The sequence below is a fragment of the Rhizopus delemar genome, genomic scaffold, assembly GCF_000149305.1.
Source record: "Rhizopus delemar RA 99-880 supercont3.6 genomic scaffold, whole genome shotgun sequence".
In the NCBI taxonomy this organism is placed as follows: Eukaryota; Fungi; Mucoromycota; class Mucoromycetes; order Mucorales; family Rhizopodaceae; genus Rhizopus; species Rhizopus delemar.
Window position 1 is genome coordinate 2,694,580 of NW_027137832.1, and position 17,691 is coordinate 2,712,270.

The 17,691-nt window shown below is 36.9% G+C and overlaps 8 protein-coding genes across 8 annotated transcripts; 5 read left to right on the forward strand and 3 right to left on the reverse strand.

The window, feature by feature from the left end:
• Window positions 1-1,279: 1,279 nt before the first annotated feature.
• RO3G_09039 (uncharacterized protein) lies at window positions 1,280-2,513 on the forward strand (the record flags this gene model as incomplete). The annotated part of the gene is made up of 2 exons (XM_067663624.1): window positions 1,280-1,890; window positions 1,949-2,513. The coding sequence occupies 2 exons, from the start codon at window positions 1,280-1,282 to the stop codon at window positions 2,511-2,513; spliced, it is 1,176 nt and encodes a 391-aa protein (XP_067519725.1).
• A 2,090-nt stretch (window positions 2,514-4,603) lies between these two features.
• Window positions 4,604-4,996, forward strand: RO3G_09040 (uncharacterized protein; the record flags this gene model as incomplete). Its single annotated transcript, XM_067663625.1, has 1 exon — window positions 4,604-4,996. One exon carries the CDS (start codon window positions 4,604-4,606, stop codon window positions 4,994-4,996), a length of 393 nt encoding a protein of 130 aa, XP_067519726.1.
• Window positions 4,997-5,444: 448 nt separating this feature from the next.
• RO3G_09041 (uncharacterized protein) lies at window positions 5,445-6,177 on the forward strand (the record flags this gene model as incomplete). The annotated part of the gene is made up of 2 exons (XM_067663626.1): window positions 5,445-5,736; window positions 5,888-6,177. The coding sequence occupies 2 exons, from the start codon at window positions 5,445-5,447 to the stop codon at window positions 6,175-6,177; spliced, it is 582 nt and encodes a 193-aa protein (XP_067519727.1).
• A 730-nt stretch (window positions 6,178-6,907) lies between these two features.
• On the forward strand, window positions 6,908-8,589 carry RO3G_09042 (uncharacterized protein; the record flags this gene model as incomplete). The annotated part of the gene is made up of 2 exons (XM_067663627.1): window positions 6,908-7,767; window positions 7,917-8,589. The coding sequence occupies 2 exons, from the start codon at window positions 6,908-6,910 to the stop codon at window positions 8,587-8,589; spliced, it is 1,533 nt and encodes a 510-aa protein (XP_067519728.1).
• Window positions 8,590-10,288: 1,699 nt separating this feature from the next.
• On the reverse strand, window positions 10,289-11,005 carry RO3G_09043 (uncharacterized protein; the record flags this gene model as incomplete). Its single annotated transcript, XM_067663628.1, has 1 exon — window positions 10,289-11,005. The coding sequence occupies one exon, from the start codon at window positions 11,003-11,005 to the stop codon at window positions 10,289-10,291; it is 717 nt and encodes a 238-aa protein (XP_067519729.1).
• Window positions 11,006-11,326: 321 nt separating this feature from the next.
• RO3G_09044 (uncharacterized protein) lies at window positions 11,327-11,596 on the reverse strand (the record flags this gene model as incomplete). The annotated part of the gene is made up of 1 exon (XM_067663629.1): window positions 11,327-11,596. The coding sequence occupies one exon, from the start codon at window positions 11,594-11,596 to the stop codon at window positions 11,327-11,329; it is 270 nt and encodes an 89-aa protein (XP_067519730.1).
• A 1,437-nt stretch (window positions 11,597-13,033) lies between these two features.
• RO3G_09045 (uncharacterized protein) lies at window positions 13,034-14,267 on the reverse strand (the record flags this gene model as incomplete). The annotated part of the gene is made up of 2 exons (XM_067663630.1): window positions 13,034-13,583; window positions 13,657-14,267. 2 exons carry the CDS (start codon window positions 14,265-14,267, stop codon window positions 13,034-13,036), a joined length of 1,161 nt encoding a protein of 386 aa, XP_067519731.1.
• A 2,520-nt stretch (window positions 14,268-16,787) lies between these two features.
• Window positions 16,788-17,573, forward strand: RO3G_09046 (uncharacterized protein; the record flags this gene model as incomplete). Its single annotated transcript, XM_067663631.1, has 3 exons — window positions 16,788-16,954; window positions 17,005-17,354; window positions 17,407-17,573. 3 exons carry the CDS (start codon window positions 16,788-16,790, stop codon window positions 17,571-17,573), a joined length of 684 nt encoding a protein of 227 aa, XP_067519732.1.
• Window positions 17,574-17,691: the final 118 nt, after the last annotated feature.

Genomic DNA, 17,691 nt, shown 5'->3' on the forward strand with positions numbered 1-17,691 from the left:
TATTGAAAGAAATATCTGACTTTAAACATATTACAAATACAAAATTGCGACATTACTTTTGGATTTACTCTTCTACCAGTTGGGTTCTCTTATTCATAGATTCTCTTATTCATTCCTTTGTTAGTATATATATAAAACAAATTTCTGTTATTATTCCACAATTTAAAAAAAGTAGCTATTACGCTATATTAAAATATTTTTTTTTATATAAGGAGGCAAAGCTCAAATTTATTGATGTGACGATATAATCGAGTCACGATAATTGTTTTTGGGTTTTTAATTGTTAAAAATATATGTAATAATATATAAGTATAATTTTTTTTGTTGTTGGTTTGGTTGAGATGTGAATGGGATATTGAAATATTACTCGTACATTTGGAAAACAAAATATAACGCACTCTCAAAATAAGAGTTTATACTCAAAGAATAAAGTTTGGCACTTTCGAAAAATATAAAACTACGCATTTTAAGAAATAAAACTTTGCGTATTTCTACTTAGAATCCAAGTATGATTGGTATCCAATCAATATATTTATGCACGCATATTCTAACTGCATGTGCTTTTAATATACGTACTTTTCATGGAAACATATTCGTAGAGTATATATAATTTAGAATACTGTATCTTCTTGAGAATAATATTAAAATTGAATTTGATCTGTATAGTTTTATTATTAACATTGATTTTTATTAATCATCATCTTCAAATCAATATCTGTTTCAGCTACTAGTTTTTTTTTTTTTTTTTTTTTTTTTTGGTATTTGGTTTCATATTTAAAAGCTGATATCTATTTAACAACTATTAATTATCAGCTTGTACCTTTTCGATTTCAGCTCAATTAAATCAATATAATCAAACAAAAAAAAATAAAAATAAAAAATGGGAGATCACACATTCTTTCTGCCTTTATTTATATTGCTGCTTTTGATGCTCATTAAAAAAAAATAATAAACACACACAACAACAACAACAACAACTAAAAAAAATTAGATAGAGGTCTTTCAGCTACTTTTATTTTGAATTGAATAATAAAGCTTTGCAAGAAACTTTAGTTCTTGTTGTGTGTTTTATATATATACTAACAAAGGAATGAATAAGAGAATCTATGAATAAGAGAACCCAACTGGTAGAAGAGTAAATCCAAAAGTAATGTCGCAATTTTGTATTTGTAATATGTTTAAAGTCAGATATTTCTTTCAATACAGATTTTATTAATAAGCAATCAGATATAAAAGGAGTTCTCATTTTTCGATTTAACAAAGAAACACAGATTAAAAAATGTCTTTAAGTACTGTTCAACCTCATGCCTTTAACTCCGAAGTTGGTAAAGCTGTAAATGTCGAAAAGAGTAAGCTCTTTTCTCCTGTGACAAACAAGTCTGTCACTTACAAGAATCGCATTGTTGTACCTCCTATGTGTATGTATAGTAGTACAGATGGCTTCTTTAACGACTTCCATTTGGCTCACTATGCCTCCTTTGCCTTCAAGGGTGTTGCTGCCATCATTATTGAGGCTACTGCTGTTGAACCTCGAGGTCGTATCACTCCTCATGATGCTGGTTTATGGTCAGATGAACACATTGCTCCTCTTAAACGTATTGTTGACTTGATCAAAACCCAGGGTACTATTCCTGCATTACAATTGGCACATGCCGGCCGTAAGGCTAGCACGTCTTCCTTGTGGTCTGGATCTAAACTTGTCCCTGAATTAGAGGGAGGGTGGCCTAATGATATCGTTGGTCCTTCCGAGATTCCCTTTGATGAGTCTCACGGCAAACCTCGTGCTTTGACTATTCCTGAATTAGACGCTATAAAACAAAAATGGGTTGATGCTGCTATTCGTGCTGATAAGGCTGATATTGAAGTCCTTGAAATCCATAATGCACACGGGTAAGAAAGAGAGTTTGTCAATTGAAAATGAATTATATTTACTAAATCAAACGATTAGTTACTTATTGCAAAGTTTTTTGTCTGGTAATTCTAATAAGCGTACCGATATCTATGGTGGATCTTTAGAAAACCGTATGCGTTACCCTCTTGAAGTGATTGAAGCTGTTCGCAAAGTGTGGCCTGAACACAAGCCTTTATGGGTCCGTATCTCTGGTACTGACTTTAAACATCCTGACACCATGGAACGCGACGAAGAAGGCTGGGACATTTATCAATCCATTGAATATGCTAAAGCATTGAAGAAGATTGGTGTTGATGTAATTGATGTCTCTGGTGGTGGTAACCGTGCTAAAGCTGCTTATTCTTTATTTAATTTTGCAAAGCTCTACCAAGTTGAAATGGCTAATGCTATAAAACACCAAGCTAACATTGCTACTGCTGCTGTAGGTAGAATCATTGATCCTAAGGATGCTGAAGCCGTCTTAAAAGAAGACAAGGCTGATTATATCTTGGTTGGGCGAGCCCATTTGAACAACAGCGGCTGGTTGAACCATGCTGCTCGTGAGCTTGGTGTCAGTAATGTCTGGGCTAACCAGTATGAACGTGGTCAACGTGCATTCTAATCATTTACTTTTCCTCTGCATGTTGTATGATACACTAGATTGAAAAATTACACATTTAGAAAATAAAATTTAACACACTTTCAAAATAAAAGTTTACGCTCATAAAAAATAAAGCTTGACACTGTCGAAAGGTATAAATTCACGTACTCCAAAAAATTAAAATTTCACATATCTGTAATCTTTTTACAACTAATTAAATAAAATAAATGTCTTTATATACAACGATTGTCTGAGAAAATTATTCAATGATAAAGGGAATGAATTGTTGGAATTTGAAATGGAGGTTGATAATGAAGCTTACCCAGCAGAAAACATGACAGATTTCGACACTTACAAGAATATGAAACCACTTGAGAAAGAGATTAGAGAGAGGGTAAGAAGAAGTCGTCTGAGAAAGAACTTTCGGCTAAAAATCGTATTGGAAAGACAAAAAGACCATATAAATATTACAAGGATGCCCGAAAAGGGACGGCTTTTTATGCTTGTCAAATAAAAAGGAACAAGTATCCGTGCTGTGACTCTCAATCTAGATATTAACGCGTGTATGTCACAGGGCTGAGTGACAAAGGATGAAAAGAACCCCACAAGGCTGTATCCAAAGATTAGTTGGTAGTGGAAGACCAGTGGGTAGTCTTATTGTTCTAATTTATGATCATAAAGATCTTTTGATCAAGCGGGTAAATGAAAATACAGATTCTGTTGCGTTGGATGGTATGCTTGAGATGTTGACTACCGAATCCAGAAAGCTAGAAATAGCAAAAAATAGGTTATATAAGTTTGTTAAAGAAAACAATCAAAATCATATTCAAACACGCCCATCTACAATCTGTTGAGAGAAATGGCCCTGAGAAGATTGAGGGGCAGTATAACCAGGTGAAAAGATGGACGGAAACTGATTTGGATTTCACGAACAATTGTATGTTTATAGATGAAGCAGTCTTTCATATCAATTTGAAGCACAACTTTTTATGGCCAAGGAAAGGAACTTGTGCTGTCGAAAAAATGCCTAAAACAAAGGTAAAAAACAACAACTATTTTTGGGACCCATTTTTCCTTGCATTGCTTCAAATGTAAGTGTAAGACAACCATGAGTGATAGAGTCATTGAAAAAAAAAAAAAAAAAAAAAAAGGCACTTGATGATACAAACGTAGCAGAAAAGAGTAACGACAGTAACGTTACCGACCATTATTTCAATTTCATGGACATTATCTGGTAATAGATAATGCGCCCATTCATAAACACTTCGATATTCAAAAATACATTGAAAGCTATGGTTGTGTCTATGTCTAACTACGTCTTCTATTCTCCAGAGCTCAAATCGGATTGAACAGATTTAGTCCATTTGTAGAGAAAACTTAAAAAAGAACAATTATTCGAATAGGAAAAACTGACCACGCAAACTAGGAATGCTTTGAAACAAATTCTTTATAGTTATTTGCAAACATTTTGCTTGTATTCTGCGACCAAGTTTAAGGACTGTCACAACCACAAACTTGTTTAGCGAATAAATAATTCACGCATTTCATGAATGCTGTGATGATATCAATTTTTATTTTTTCTGAACATGAGTATTTATTCTGAAAGCTCATTAGACTTTGCTTTCCAAATGCGCGAGTAGAATTTCAATTTAGTATGTCTTATTTAAACGTGTTAGAAAAAAGCTTTATTTTAGCTTCTCACAATCCACCAAGTTCAAAGAAAGAATGAATGTATTATTAAACTCAGCCAAAAATAATAAAAGAAAAACTTTATCAAAGTGTGGAACGACTATAAAAAACATTTAACCAACAATTCATGATTTCAAAAAAAAAATCAATTAACACTTTTTATATACAATATCCTATCATTTTAACATTAAAATAATAACCTTTTTCTTTTTAGATGAACTTTGTATTTTAATAGGCAAGCCAGGTACCTATTTACTTTTTTTTTTATTTTATTTGTACAACAGTTTTCTGCATAAATTGTACATCTGTTCCTAGCACAATTACCATTGGCTCCCACTCCGACGTCGGATGTAATTTATGGTCTTCTAGCCGCGCTTTTATTCTCAGATTTAATATAAAATAAAATAATTTTTGTCTATTTCATGGTTCTTTCCGGTAAAGAATTTTTAGCTCTTAATAAGACAATTTTACACATAAAACCAAAAAACCTCTCATGGGTGAATGTTGTTCATGCTGGCCACCAGAAATCCTCTAGTTTTCTTGCAATATCGACCAATAACTCCACTATCCAATCGCGTGGTGTCGGAATTGGACAACCTGATACTAACGCAGAAATGGGTCCTTCGAACCTCAAGGCGCAAGCCACTTGTCCCTTTCTGAAAGGTTCTGTTCCTAATTCCATCTTTGTGGACATTACAACTGTTAAGGATAAGAAGATATTTTTAACAGAACTTACGACGTTCTGTCAGGGCAATGAACATCTATTGGGCAGTCGCAGACCAGATCCGTCGAGAATATCAACGTTTGTACGCTGAGTTCACCGTTTCCCCGGCGATGTATGAGCGATTATGTACGGGGAGTCTTTAACTCCCTTCTTTCACTGATCGTTTTCATGCATTTCGGTCTCTTTCACCAAGTGCCGAATTATTGAAAGTTACCTTGGCAGGTCTTCCTCATCAATATGGCCGTCGCGATGGAGGACTTGCTCAACTTCATTCTGACATGTAGCATAACTTATCCTTTTTCGGCCATATCATAGACAGTGGTACGATTAGAGGAACCTCTGGAATTTATTCAGGAAAAGGTTATGTTGTCTTGGAAATGTTCCCTGAATCCGATCAGCAACGTGATGAGACTCCTCCCTCCCCAGAACTTCAACACAATGTACATTAGGCTTATCAACCTCTTGCTTATTCGACCTCGGCTACATCAGCTTCTCTTCTTGATGATGTGTCCATCAATGTTCACGCCGCCTTGCCATCCATGAAACCTTACTGTCGCTACTGTCATGGCGATCATCCTTTGAAAGATTGTCAAGTTCGACAGCAAGCTACTATCTGCCATTGGTGTAACGAATCCAGCCATATCGCTAAATTTTGTGATAGAAAGATTGCATATGGAGCCTCGGGCGCTCCCAACGAGAAAACCCGTAAAACACCTATTGTATCGGCTACTGAGAAATCTCTTACCAACTCTCCTAATTCAGTTACTTCTCTTGATAAGAATTTAGTCGTATCTGATGAGGCTACTGTAGAGATCGCCCTCACCTCTGGATGTAATACCTACTACAGTGCAAGAGGCTTCAGGTAGCCCTACTGTTCTTAAGCAGCCTGGAAGTGAGAAGTCAAAGTACGTCCGGACTCTTCGTTAAGCTACTAATAAGATGCAGACATCTGAAGATTCCACCTCTATGAATAACAGTACAGTTCCTGTTGTTCCAGCTGCTAAGATTTGTCTTCACTGTAAGAAAGAAGGTCATGTTCGCAAACAACATCGTGATTGTGAATTCTTCGTACCCCTCCCAACAAAACTCTCTGGCAAATTTCTGCCTTCCAATGAGGATACAGAAATGATGGAGTATCCTGACCATTCTGTTCACACGACTTCCAACGATCTAACTAATAAGAATGATATGAGTATCGATGCACAGGGAGGGATTGCCTCTGAACATCTGGTCGCACTGCATAGTGGTGTAGACCCTCTACCTTCTCAATAATCTTTATTAGTATGACATCTTTATTGAATACTCGTATGGCTTCTGACTCTCACGAAACTTTTCACCCCTGGATCTCTCTCAACAAACAAATTCAACTAACTTTCGAATTGCTACTCTCAACTGCCGCAGTCTTGCCAAGACGGCTGATGTATCAGTTCGAAATCATTTCATTCGCTATCTTCGTACGCGTTCTCTTGATATCTTAGCGCTTCATGAAACTCATGCGTCGACCATTTCATTGCAAGAAACCTTCCATCTTCAATTTCAAGCAACTAACAGTTTATGAACTCCACACTGTGGTCTAATTTGCTTTTCTCCGTTGCTGTCCTTTTCGGATACCAGATTTAGTGTTTGTAGTCGAGTCACTACTACCTTGGTCTCACATACACAGGATGCCTTTGAACCTATATACATCACAGTGATTTATGCTCCCGTAACTCGTCGTGATCGCTTCGTTTTCTTTGATACGCTGGCTCAAAATCGAACACCACTGCTACCAGATGTCTCATCCAGGCATCTTGTCCTTGGCGATTTCAGTTACACACATACAACTCATATTTCTTCTGCAGTTCCACGTCAGGCACCTCCTTCTTGGCTATCATATATCGATTACCTCTTTCAGGATTGTGTTTCTGATAAAGATTGTGCTCCTCAAGAGACATTTTCTAGAGATACGTCTAGATCTTGTATCGATTACATTTTTGGCACTCTAGACCTTTATGATTGCAAAATGTCTTCAAATGTTTCTTTAATTCAACCATATTGGTCAGATCACTTCCTAGTCACATCCTATTTTGCTCTTTGGGCTCCTGTGCATTCTACTGTTCTTGGTAAAGGCCAATGGCGGGTCTATCCACGATTGGCTTCTTCAGAAGCTTTTCGAAACCTTGTTTCAAGCACTATCACTAATACCATGATTTCCTTTGACCTAAGTCTCACTCCCCAAGAAAAATGGGATATGGTGAAATCTGCCATTGCACAGGTAGCTAAATCATTTTCTCGTCGCTCCGCGTTTAATCTTACTAAATCTGAGTCCTTTTTACACCGCAAAAGGGCTAGGATAACAAAATGCCTTGCTTCAAATCCTGAGCTGTTGTCATCCCTTAAGCCTCAGCTATCAATTGTTGAGAGTCAACTTGCATCCCAACAGCAGTACCATGCGGAGACGTTAGCCCTAAGAGCGGGCATTCGTTGGAGAGAACAAGGTGAAATCTCAGTAGGCTACTTGAAGCGTACAGTCTCACAACGCCAGACCCGTCAGATCATGAAACAGTTGGTTCATCCAACTACCGGAGCACTATATTCCACTTCCAACGAAACGTTAGATGCTGCTGTTCAATTCTACAGTAACTTGTACTCTCCTGAACCGATTGATAACCTTGCCATTGACGATCTGCTTTCGGTTACTCCCAACTCTCTTCGTCTCTCCGATTCAAATCAACGATTCTTGACAAACAGCTTCACTTACGATGATTTTTTTGAAGGGCCACCCGTTTTCCTCACCGTAGTAGTCCTGGTCTGGATGGATTACCTTATGAAATACTTCACCTCATTTTTATTCATCCTGCCTCCAAAGACCTTGTGCTCCAAGTATACAATGATGCATTATCAAAGGGAGTTTTCCCATTTTCATGGTTCAGCACTTCAGCTTCTCTCCTTCTGAAGAAAGATGACCTAAAGGATCTCAAAAACTGGCCCCCAATTTCTCTGATAAATGCCGATGAGAAGGTTTTTACTAGGCTGCTCAACTCTCGCATTATCAAATGTGCTCAGAAATTAGTCACTCCATATCAAGCAGGATTTCTGAGAGGCCGTTTCATTGCTGACAATGTGTTTCTTATGAAATCGATCATGGAGCATTCACGGCTCACATCTTCAGACGCAGTTGGATTATTACTTGATCAAGAGAAGGCGTATGATCGAGTGCATGTCTCTTATCTATGTAAAGTCCTCCATCAGTTTGGCTTCCCCCCATCAATCTTTCAGACATTATCAACCCTATTCTTCAATACCGGTTTACATATCAACTTAAATGGCTTTCTCTCTACTCCTGTTCTCCAGCATCGTGGGCTCAGACAAGGAGATCCTATCTCACCTGTTCTCTTCAACTTGGCCTTTGAGCCCCTCCTATGGCGTATTTTGTCTGATCCACATTTCTCCGGCTTTCAACTTCCAAAGTCTGTTTGTTCTCCTCCACATATACATTCAATCTCCTCAGTGAAATTGTTAGCTTACGCGAACGATATTGTCTGTTTTCTTAAGAGCCCACAAGATCTCACAGATTTACAGCACCATCTCTATTTGTATTCTAAGACCTCTAATGCGAAGGTAATGTTTAACAAAGCTGAAGCCCTTGCACTTTCTGGTTCTCGCTCTTGCTATCATCGCATTTGGAAAACTTCTCTTCTGTAACAATAAATACATTCTTGTCATGACAGTTCGTCGAGTCAACCCATCATTTACTTGGGATTCCCGCTACACTCCTCAATCGCCCTACATGATGCTTATTTAACCTCACTTTTATCCCGACTTGAAACAAGCCTTCAATTACATTCACATCGTTCTCTCTCATTTCGTGGTCGAGTGACAATCTTGAACTCTCTAATTCTCCAAATTGTGGCATGTCCTGCATATCCTTTCTGTGCCAAAAAGACTCTTTCTCAGGCTGCAATTGCAATTTTCTGGCTTTGTCTCGGCAAAACAAACTCTCACGCATTAGCTTTGAAACAATGTGCTTTCCTCGAAATAAAGGGAGCTTGGGTGTCCTTAATCCGCCACTCCAACAAAGTGCGCTACAGCTTCGATGGTTACTACCATTTCTACATGATTTTCCTTGCTCCCCTACCTCTGACTTCTGGAATCACCACTCCCTGAAATCTTCCGTTGTCTTGACTCTCTTGGTTGACTTCCTTTTATCTCATCTCCTGCCTACCGAATCACAGGAGCCCATTCAAACTAATTATCGGAAAGCTTTCGTGTTTAAATAATTACGCCCTCGAAAGCTAGTCCTGTTATTAGATGGCGTTTTCTTTCTGTTCTTTCGTGCAGTCGACAATTTGCCTCATACCTTCGACAAAGTGGTAATTAACCCTCAAACAGCTCTTTGTCTCACTCTAGGCGATGTTTCTGTACCATCATCTTCTTGTCCGTTACCAAGTTCAATGGCTCATTTATCGTGCTCTAGTGTGTACATGGCTGATCCTATTTCTGGGAGGTTACGACCTAAATCTTCTGGTGAAATATCTCTACACCTATACCTCACAAAACGCTTTCTTAAATGGGTTCGATCTGATCATATGAAGCTTTATTCTTTTTTTGTCCGGGCTTTCTTGCGTCCCAGCTCATCGTTCATCCCGGTAACGTGCCACCAAGCTTAAACCTGAAAAATTTTAATCTTGTTTCAATTTTTTTTTTTTGACATCGTGGACATGATGAGGTGTATTTTTATTTAGACAACTCATGGCATTTAGTGTAGACATTGCTCATTTTCTGAAATTAGAGGGACTTTATTGCGTTTTTTTCTTAAAAAAAAAAAAGCCTAATTTTAATGATATTTATTGTTGACTATACCAAATCTGAAGGCACTCTGACTTTTCTGTGAGACAAATACTTTTTCTCGACAAAGTTTTTCACCTCTTGAACAACTTCTCTGCCATCAGTACATCGACTATAAGCTTCAATAAAGTCCATTGATCTCCTAAAATACCTACGTATATGTGCTAGATCGCCGGCTTTATCCAAAAAGGAATCGATATTTTCCTCAAGAGACTTAAAGGAGTAATCGCATTTCAAATGAGCTTCTCTTTTTGCTGCATCCCAATACATTTCGATCCAATTGCATTTGCAATGGTATTTAGGATACAGCTCAAAAATGTGGCCAGAGGTTATGATCACCTCCTCCAAAACAGACTTTTGATTTTTAAAATCAGGGCAATTCTCTAAAAAATGGAGAGCGCAGCAAATTGGATTAACTCGATCTGGAGCCTACAATGCAACTTCCATTTCTTGCCTTCCACTTCATGTCCAATCCATAGACTTCTTTCCTCCAACATTTTTCTTATTCCCTTGAAATAACGTACTTTTGTTGCTTTCAAGTTGCCCTTCTTATCCCTTATCTTGATCTCTTTTTCATAAGCTTTTCATTGAGGGTCATTCGGCTGGCGACCAAAGCATCATCAGCAAAAGCACCATGATTGGAGCTGTTATCAAAGAGAAAAACAGCTACACAATTGGGATGAAGTGCTTCGAAAAGGCTGATTGCATCTTCTTTTAACTGCTCGACCATGTGTTTTGAAGTCCACCATCCATCTCTTGCAATACCTGTCTTGAATAGCTTTCTTGAGGACCACTTTTGAATCTTCATTGTTCCATAGCAAGGGCATTGAAACTCACTCACCATGATAAATAGCCCAGGACCCTTTTTTCTGATGTAATTTTCTCCATCAGCTAACCACACATCGTTCTTACCATCATTTGCATAGAAAGTACTTTCATCGTGCATAACGAACACGCACTTTCTCTCGCCTTCTGGTAATGCATTTGGCTCCAATACATCTTCCTCAGTTTCTCCAGAGTAAAAATCCATTTTTTCCATATATTCGAGCATCCTCTTCGAACAAACGTTTCTATACTCGACCATATCTTCGCGTTCGTGACCATCGAAGTAAATGGTTTTTTGGTTCTTTCTATAGACATAACCCCATTCATGGAGATAGTTACTGAGTGTGCTTTCAGGAACAAGTTGCATTATTACGCCCAATTTAGATGGAATAACTACTTCATCAATGGATTTTTTAATGGTAACCAAGGAACGTTCAGTAGGTTTCATTCTACGTATTTCTTCGAGAACCATTTCCTTGATATCGACATCATTAAGAAAAGACCTTCTTTTTGAATGAACACCTTGTCAATGTCTCGATAACACCCCTTGACTCGAATATTCTTTAGCCCATTTTACGATGGTCATGGCACGATACGCAACGTTGTTATCTGCCCAATGGATTCTAGCTGCCTCACGAGAAGTCAAAATATTAGAAATACCCTCAATTCTCTTAATAAAGTAAGTATAAATTGAAGAGTATTGCATAAAACTGTATCTCTCGATCGTGTTTTCTTTATCCTTCGAGTTCATCACAGGTTTCACATACATTTAAAGTTTTGGAAGCATTTCTTGGATTCTTAAAAGTTGTAGTTCATTCTTTGACAATATGGGAGAACTGGCTTCTACAACAGGGGCAATAGATACAAATCCAAAACTCTCGAGTTTGCCCTTATCATTAACAGATTTAGCTTCTTTTTCTCGTCTCCAGCGTGTTGATCTAGAGGTTTTCGAATAAGACAAAGGTCTGTTTCGCTTTACATTGTTATCAAGCAAAACATTGTTGATTGACATGCTGATTGTAGGATCAGCATTACGCATTTCAGTTTTGTTGCTTAATTCTATAAGCCCAGAATCGCTCATATCCCAGTCTTGATCTCTTAAATGAGGGACAAATTGGTTCGTCTCATTTCTATGTTTTTTAAGATAAGCTCGTTTTCTAGTGTTAAGTGGAGGCATAGTTTTAGAGTATGAATAAGGGAGAAGAGGCGCCTATATTATAGTACGAGCTCTTTCATATTGATTACATAATATGTGACTGGTATTTTTCTCTGCCCTGTAACATACGGTATAACAAAGAATTTGTTTCAAAATATGTCTTCCCTTAAGGATTGCCAGCTAAAATTTTGAAATACCGCATGTTTTCAAATGATATAAAAAGAAAATATTATTAATAAAAATAACAATCTAATCCATAAGAAATGTTCAGAAAGGTTTATATAATAATTGTTATGGATTTGTTTTATTGGTGGATTATTTGTGGAAAAGTTTACAGCTTTTGGAAATTGTCAAAAAATTTTCAGGTTTAAGCTTGGTGGCACGTTAGCTAGAATTAATAAAATTGGAAGCAGATTCAGTAGCCATTGGAGCGGTAACTTTTTCCAGCTTGTATCCTGCTAAAGATGAACCCGTTTTGGGCAACTGTGAATAAGGTGTCCCACTCTACCACAAGCGTAACAACTTTTGACTTTTTGCCGTTGAAGTCGTGGACATGCTGATTTGGTATGTCCAGGCTTATGACAGCAGAAACAGTGTTTTTCCATACCTATCCATGTCGCAAGGATTACTCGTTGACGGTCGAGTGTAATGTCATGTGTCAAATCGCGATACAGATGATTGGCATGCTTGGTTATGCCTAACATAGCATATTTTTTCTAAAAAAAGAGTTTCGTCTTTGGATCAAGGTAAAGACATATATGCAACACTTTGCCGTATTGATTAAAACCTTTTTGCATCATAGGACTAAGTTCAGAAGGTCTTAAAATAGGCAGCACATCTAACGAGACTCGATATATGCTACTTTCAGCTGATAAGGTGGATGTTCTAATAAGTGTAAAAGAATCAATCTCTATTCTTATTGAAAAGGCTCTGTCTCTTGCCATTATATCACTGACAGGATAAAGCTTTGGCGTCTTTGTCTTCAAAAGCTGTGATATTCTCACTTTTGGTGTTTTTGGGAAAAGCTCCAAAAATTGCCATATAACAGCTGAACTCATTGCGTTTGTAGAATGGGAAGTATCTGCTGTGGGATTGTTGCTATAAGTTCTTGAATAAAGCAGGCAATGGTTGGTTGGATCATCGCGCGGTATTTGGTTATGCGAAAGAACTTCACGTTATTCGACTTTGTTCTGCCAACATTTTGATTTTATTTTTTCCTGAGCGTAAACTTTTATTTTGAAAGTGTGTTAAATTTTATTTTCTAAATGCGTAATTTTTCAATCTAGTATATTATACAACATGCAGAGGAAAAGTAAATGATTAGAATGCACGTTGACCACGTTCATACTGGTTAGCCCAGACATTACTGACACCAAGCTCACGAGCAGCATGGTTCAACCAGCCGCTGTTGTTCAAATGGGCTCGCCCAACCAAGATATAATCAGCCTTGTCTTCTTTTAAGACGGCTTCAGCATCCTTAGGATCAATGATTCTACCTACAGCAGCAGTAGCAATATTAGCCTGGTGTTTTATAGCATTAGCCATTTCAACTTGATAGAGCTTTGTAGTAGGATACATAGGGTAAGCAGCTTTAGCACGGCTACCACCACCAGAGACATCAATCACATCAACACCAATCTTCTTCAATGCTTTAGCATATTCAATGGATTGATAAATGTCCCAGCCTTCTTCATCGCGTTCCAGGGTGTCAAGATGTTTAAAGTCAGTACCAGAGATACGGACCCATAAAGGCTTGTGTTCAGGCCACACTTTGCGAACAGCTTCAATCACTTCAAGAGGATAACGCATACGATTTTCTAAAGATCCACCATAGATATCAGTACGATTGTTAGAATGACCAGACAAAAAGCTATGCAATAAGTAACTAATCGTTTGATTTAGTAAATATAATTCATTTTCAATTGACAAACTCTCTTTCTTACCCGTGTGCATTATGGATTTCAAGGACTTCAATATCAGCCTTATCAGCACGAATAGCAGCATCAACCCATTTTTGTTTTAAAGCTTCTAATTCAGGAATAGTCAAAGCACGAGGTTTGCCGTGAGACTCATCAAAGGGAATCTCGGAAGGACCAACGATATCATTAGGCCATCCTCCCTCTGATTCAGGGACAAATTTATATCCGGACCACAAGGAAGACATACTAGCCTTGCGGCCGGCATGGGCCAATTGTAATGCAGGAATAGTACCCTGGGTTTTGATCAAGTCAACAATACGTTTAAGAGGAGCAATGTGTTCATCTGACCATAAACCAGTATCATGAGGAGAGGTGCGACCTCGAGGTTCAACAGCAGTAGCCTCAATAATGATGGCAGCAACACCCTTGAAGGCAAAGGAGGCATAGTGAGCCAAATGGAAGTCGTTAAAGAAGCCATCTGTACTACTGTACATACACATAGGAGGTAGAACAATGCGATTCTTGTAAGTGACAGACTTGTTTGTCACAGGAGAAAAGAGCTTACTCTTTTCGACATTTACAGCTTTACCAATTTCGGAGTTAAAGGCGTGAGGTTGAACAGTACCTAAAGACATTTTTTAGTTTACATTTCTTTGTTAAATCGAAAAGTGTAAACTTTTTTTATATATGATTGCTTATTAATAAAATCTTTAGTGAAACAACCACCTGACTTAAAACGTATTACAAATATAAGACTGTGACGTTACTTTTGGATTTGCTCTTCTACTTGTTTAGATTCTGTTATTCATTCTTTTGTTAGTAAACAAAAAAAAATATTATTCTACAAGTAAAAAGTAGCTACTATACTAAATTGAAAAATTACTCGTACATTTGGAGAGCAAAATTTAATGCACTTTTAAAATAAAAGTTTACGCTCAAAAAAGATAAAGTTTGACACTTTTGAAAGATATAAAATTACGAAATTTACCATTGATAAGGAAAGTATCCCTAAAAAATAAACTGATGATGATCTTACAACGTAGTGCTCAAAATTCTTTGACTTTTCTTAAATAGACAATGGTATTTCAAATAACAAGCGCAATTTTTGGTAATCTATATTATTTTCACATATGTATCTATCGCTTTTAATTGATGATTACTCTGTTGAATTTATTTCTAAGAAGAAGCCCAAAAAACCTCTTTGAGTACTGATAAAATGCAGTATGTCCTGACTCCTAAAGACTTTACTTAAGAAACTAAGAGTAATGGTGTTCTTGCTTTGGGTGTAGACCCCAGTGTTACTGATATATTTACTGCAGTTGATGCTGCTTTTTCATCTTCCAAGGAAAGAATTAGAAAGACATCCACCAAAGAATACTGTCATATGTACGGTTTCAATCTTGCTGCCCAAGAAGATATGTAACATCAACAACACAACCAAGAAGATTTTAGAATTATTAGTGGACTACCCACCTTCAAAACATCAAATTTGGTCGATTTCTCAAAGGCTATTTCTATGAGACCAAACGTTAAAAAATCTCTGATTATTATAATAGGGATAACTAGTAAGAGAGTTTTATTGGTGTATAAGTATTTTATACTCACAACGTATATATTTAGATTAATTACGCTTAATTTCAAAAGTTATATCAAACAAGAAAAAGCGACTCATGAGCTTACCAAAAGATTATTTGAGGATAATGCCAAGTACAGCAGTAATAATTCTATTGGTGAAAAGAAAAAGTTCTTGACAATAAGCAAAAATAGATCAAGCTTCCTCTAAGAGATAACAAGCCAATTAGTTCTTACAAGAAAAGGATAATTACTTATGGTGATGGCTCTTTTTCTGAATGTATGAAAGGAAAACCTTCCGCTCCTACTAGATGGATTACCGATGCTATTAAGATGTCAAAGAATTCACAAGAGAAAGCCAAATTTATCTATGCTACTGAGGATTTTACTAAACATGCAATCAATGTAAAGCCAAAAGCTTTGCAAATACTATTTCAGCCGGATCAAAACGAAAAGCATATGCTGTCCCCAATTGTAACTCTTGTAGTACAGTATGGAATTGTGATATGATGGCCGCCAAAAATATGCATTATATTTTTACATATATATCACAACATAATAATGAAAGACCTCCCAAATACCCGAATTCCGTTTTTTTCTGAGGATTGTATGAGAGCTCCATAAAGGTTCTCATCCCTTATTTTGTGAGTAAGTTGTATATAATATTTTTTATGACCTTTTACTAACATTCATTTTGTGTATTTACATCTTTTTGTGTCTCGCTTTTACTTTCACTGCTTGTTCTATCTCATACAACTTCAACGTTCTCTATCAATTATTTCCAAAACTTCACCAAATTATTTTTTATTTTTCCCAAATTTGAAAAATACAGTACAAAAAGAGAATGTATAAGCTTTAATTCTCTCTTGATTACAAGTGCATCTCACTCCTAGTGGCCTCTGGACCGAAGATACTTCCACAATTCTCTTTTGATGGACAGACTTTTGTTGTCCGTGCTGTATGGTCGTTTTGATGAATTTACTGGAAATTTAAATTTGATACTACTTTCTAGCGTGATGAAGCTGCAGCCAGGACAGCATGTCTCCTGAGAAAAATCAACTTAGAAAACAGAAGTCGTTTGAACTTGCACAACAGCATATAAATAATGTATTTTTGTAATTTATCACATTTCAATTTAAATGGTGAGCGGACACTACCGACACCTGAATAAAAACCTTTTACAAAAAAAAGCTTTAATTAAATTTTTTGGACTTTTTTTTTTTAATCCCCAGCAATCCATGCAAATAAATACACTTTCTAAATTTTTTTCTTCTTCTCGCTCATTAAGAAGAATGACTGCAACTATTATTGACGGAAAAGCTATTGCACAGTAAATACGTAAATGTTTTAAAAAGCAAGCTCTTATTGTTAAAAAGATCAGTACGTAACCAAGTGAAATCGATTATTTTGGATACAAAAGAAAAACATCCTCACTTTGACCCACATATGGCCATGATTCTTGTGGGATCACGTGAAGATTCTGCTCTTTATGTTAAAACAAAAGACAAGGCCGCTAAAGAGGTATTATAAGTCAAAATGTACTTGGTTGAACTAACCTAGAGAAGGTTGGTATTTCTATCACAATGGAAAAACTACCAGAGTCAACAAGTCAAAGTGAATTATTAAAAACGATTCAAAAATTCAATGAAGATAAAAAGATCCATGGGATCTTGGTTCAAATGCCTTTGCCTTCACATATTGACGAAGACTGTATTATTGAAGCAATTGATTACCAAAAAGATGTAGACGGGTAACACGAGAAATGAAGCATAACAAATACCCATGCTTATTTGATTTTAGCTTTCACCCATTTAACATTGGTAAAATGACCAAAAGAACAGGCAGACCTCTCTTTTTACCTTGTACGCCCAAGGGCATCCTTCATTTGATCAAGTCTACACAAATCGAGATCAGTGGTAAAAGGGCTGTGGTCATTGGTCGAAGTGACCTCGTGGGTACGCCTGTGGCTAGTTTATTGACGGCTGAAGATGCAACTGTGACGCTTTGTCATTCAAAGACAAGAGACCTCGAAAAGATAGTGAAAGAAGCAGATATTGTAGTTGTAGCAGCTGGCCAACCACAACTTGTCAAAGGAGATTGGATTAAATCTGGTGCTGTTGTGATTGATGTTGGCATGAGTGCTGTCCCTGGTATGATATAAATATGGATTACAAAAAAATAGGGCTTATATTTTGCGTTTAGATGCTTCAAAGAAGTCAGGCGTTCGTTGGGTAGGTGATGTTGAATATGAAAAGGCAAAGGAGGTGGCTTCCTTTATTACACCTGTACCTGGAGGTGTTGGACCGATGACTGTAGCTATGTTATTGGAAAATACAGCCATCAGTGCTAAATATTGGTTAAATAAATAATGCAAGCTTTTTTTTTGGGCTCCGTATATTTTTCTTTTTTTAAAAAACCTATTTTTATTTCGTACCTTTTTTTTCATCGTTTCTTTGTGTTTATGATTGGCATTGACGAAATCCTCAA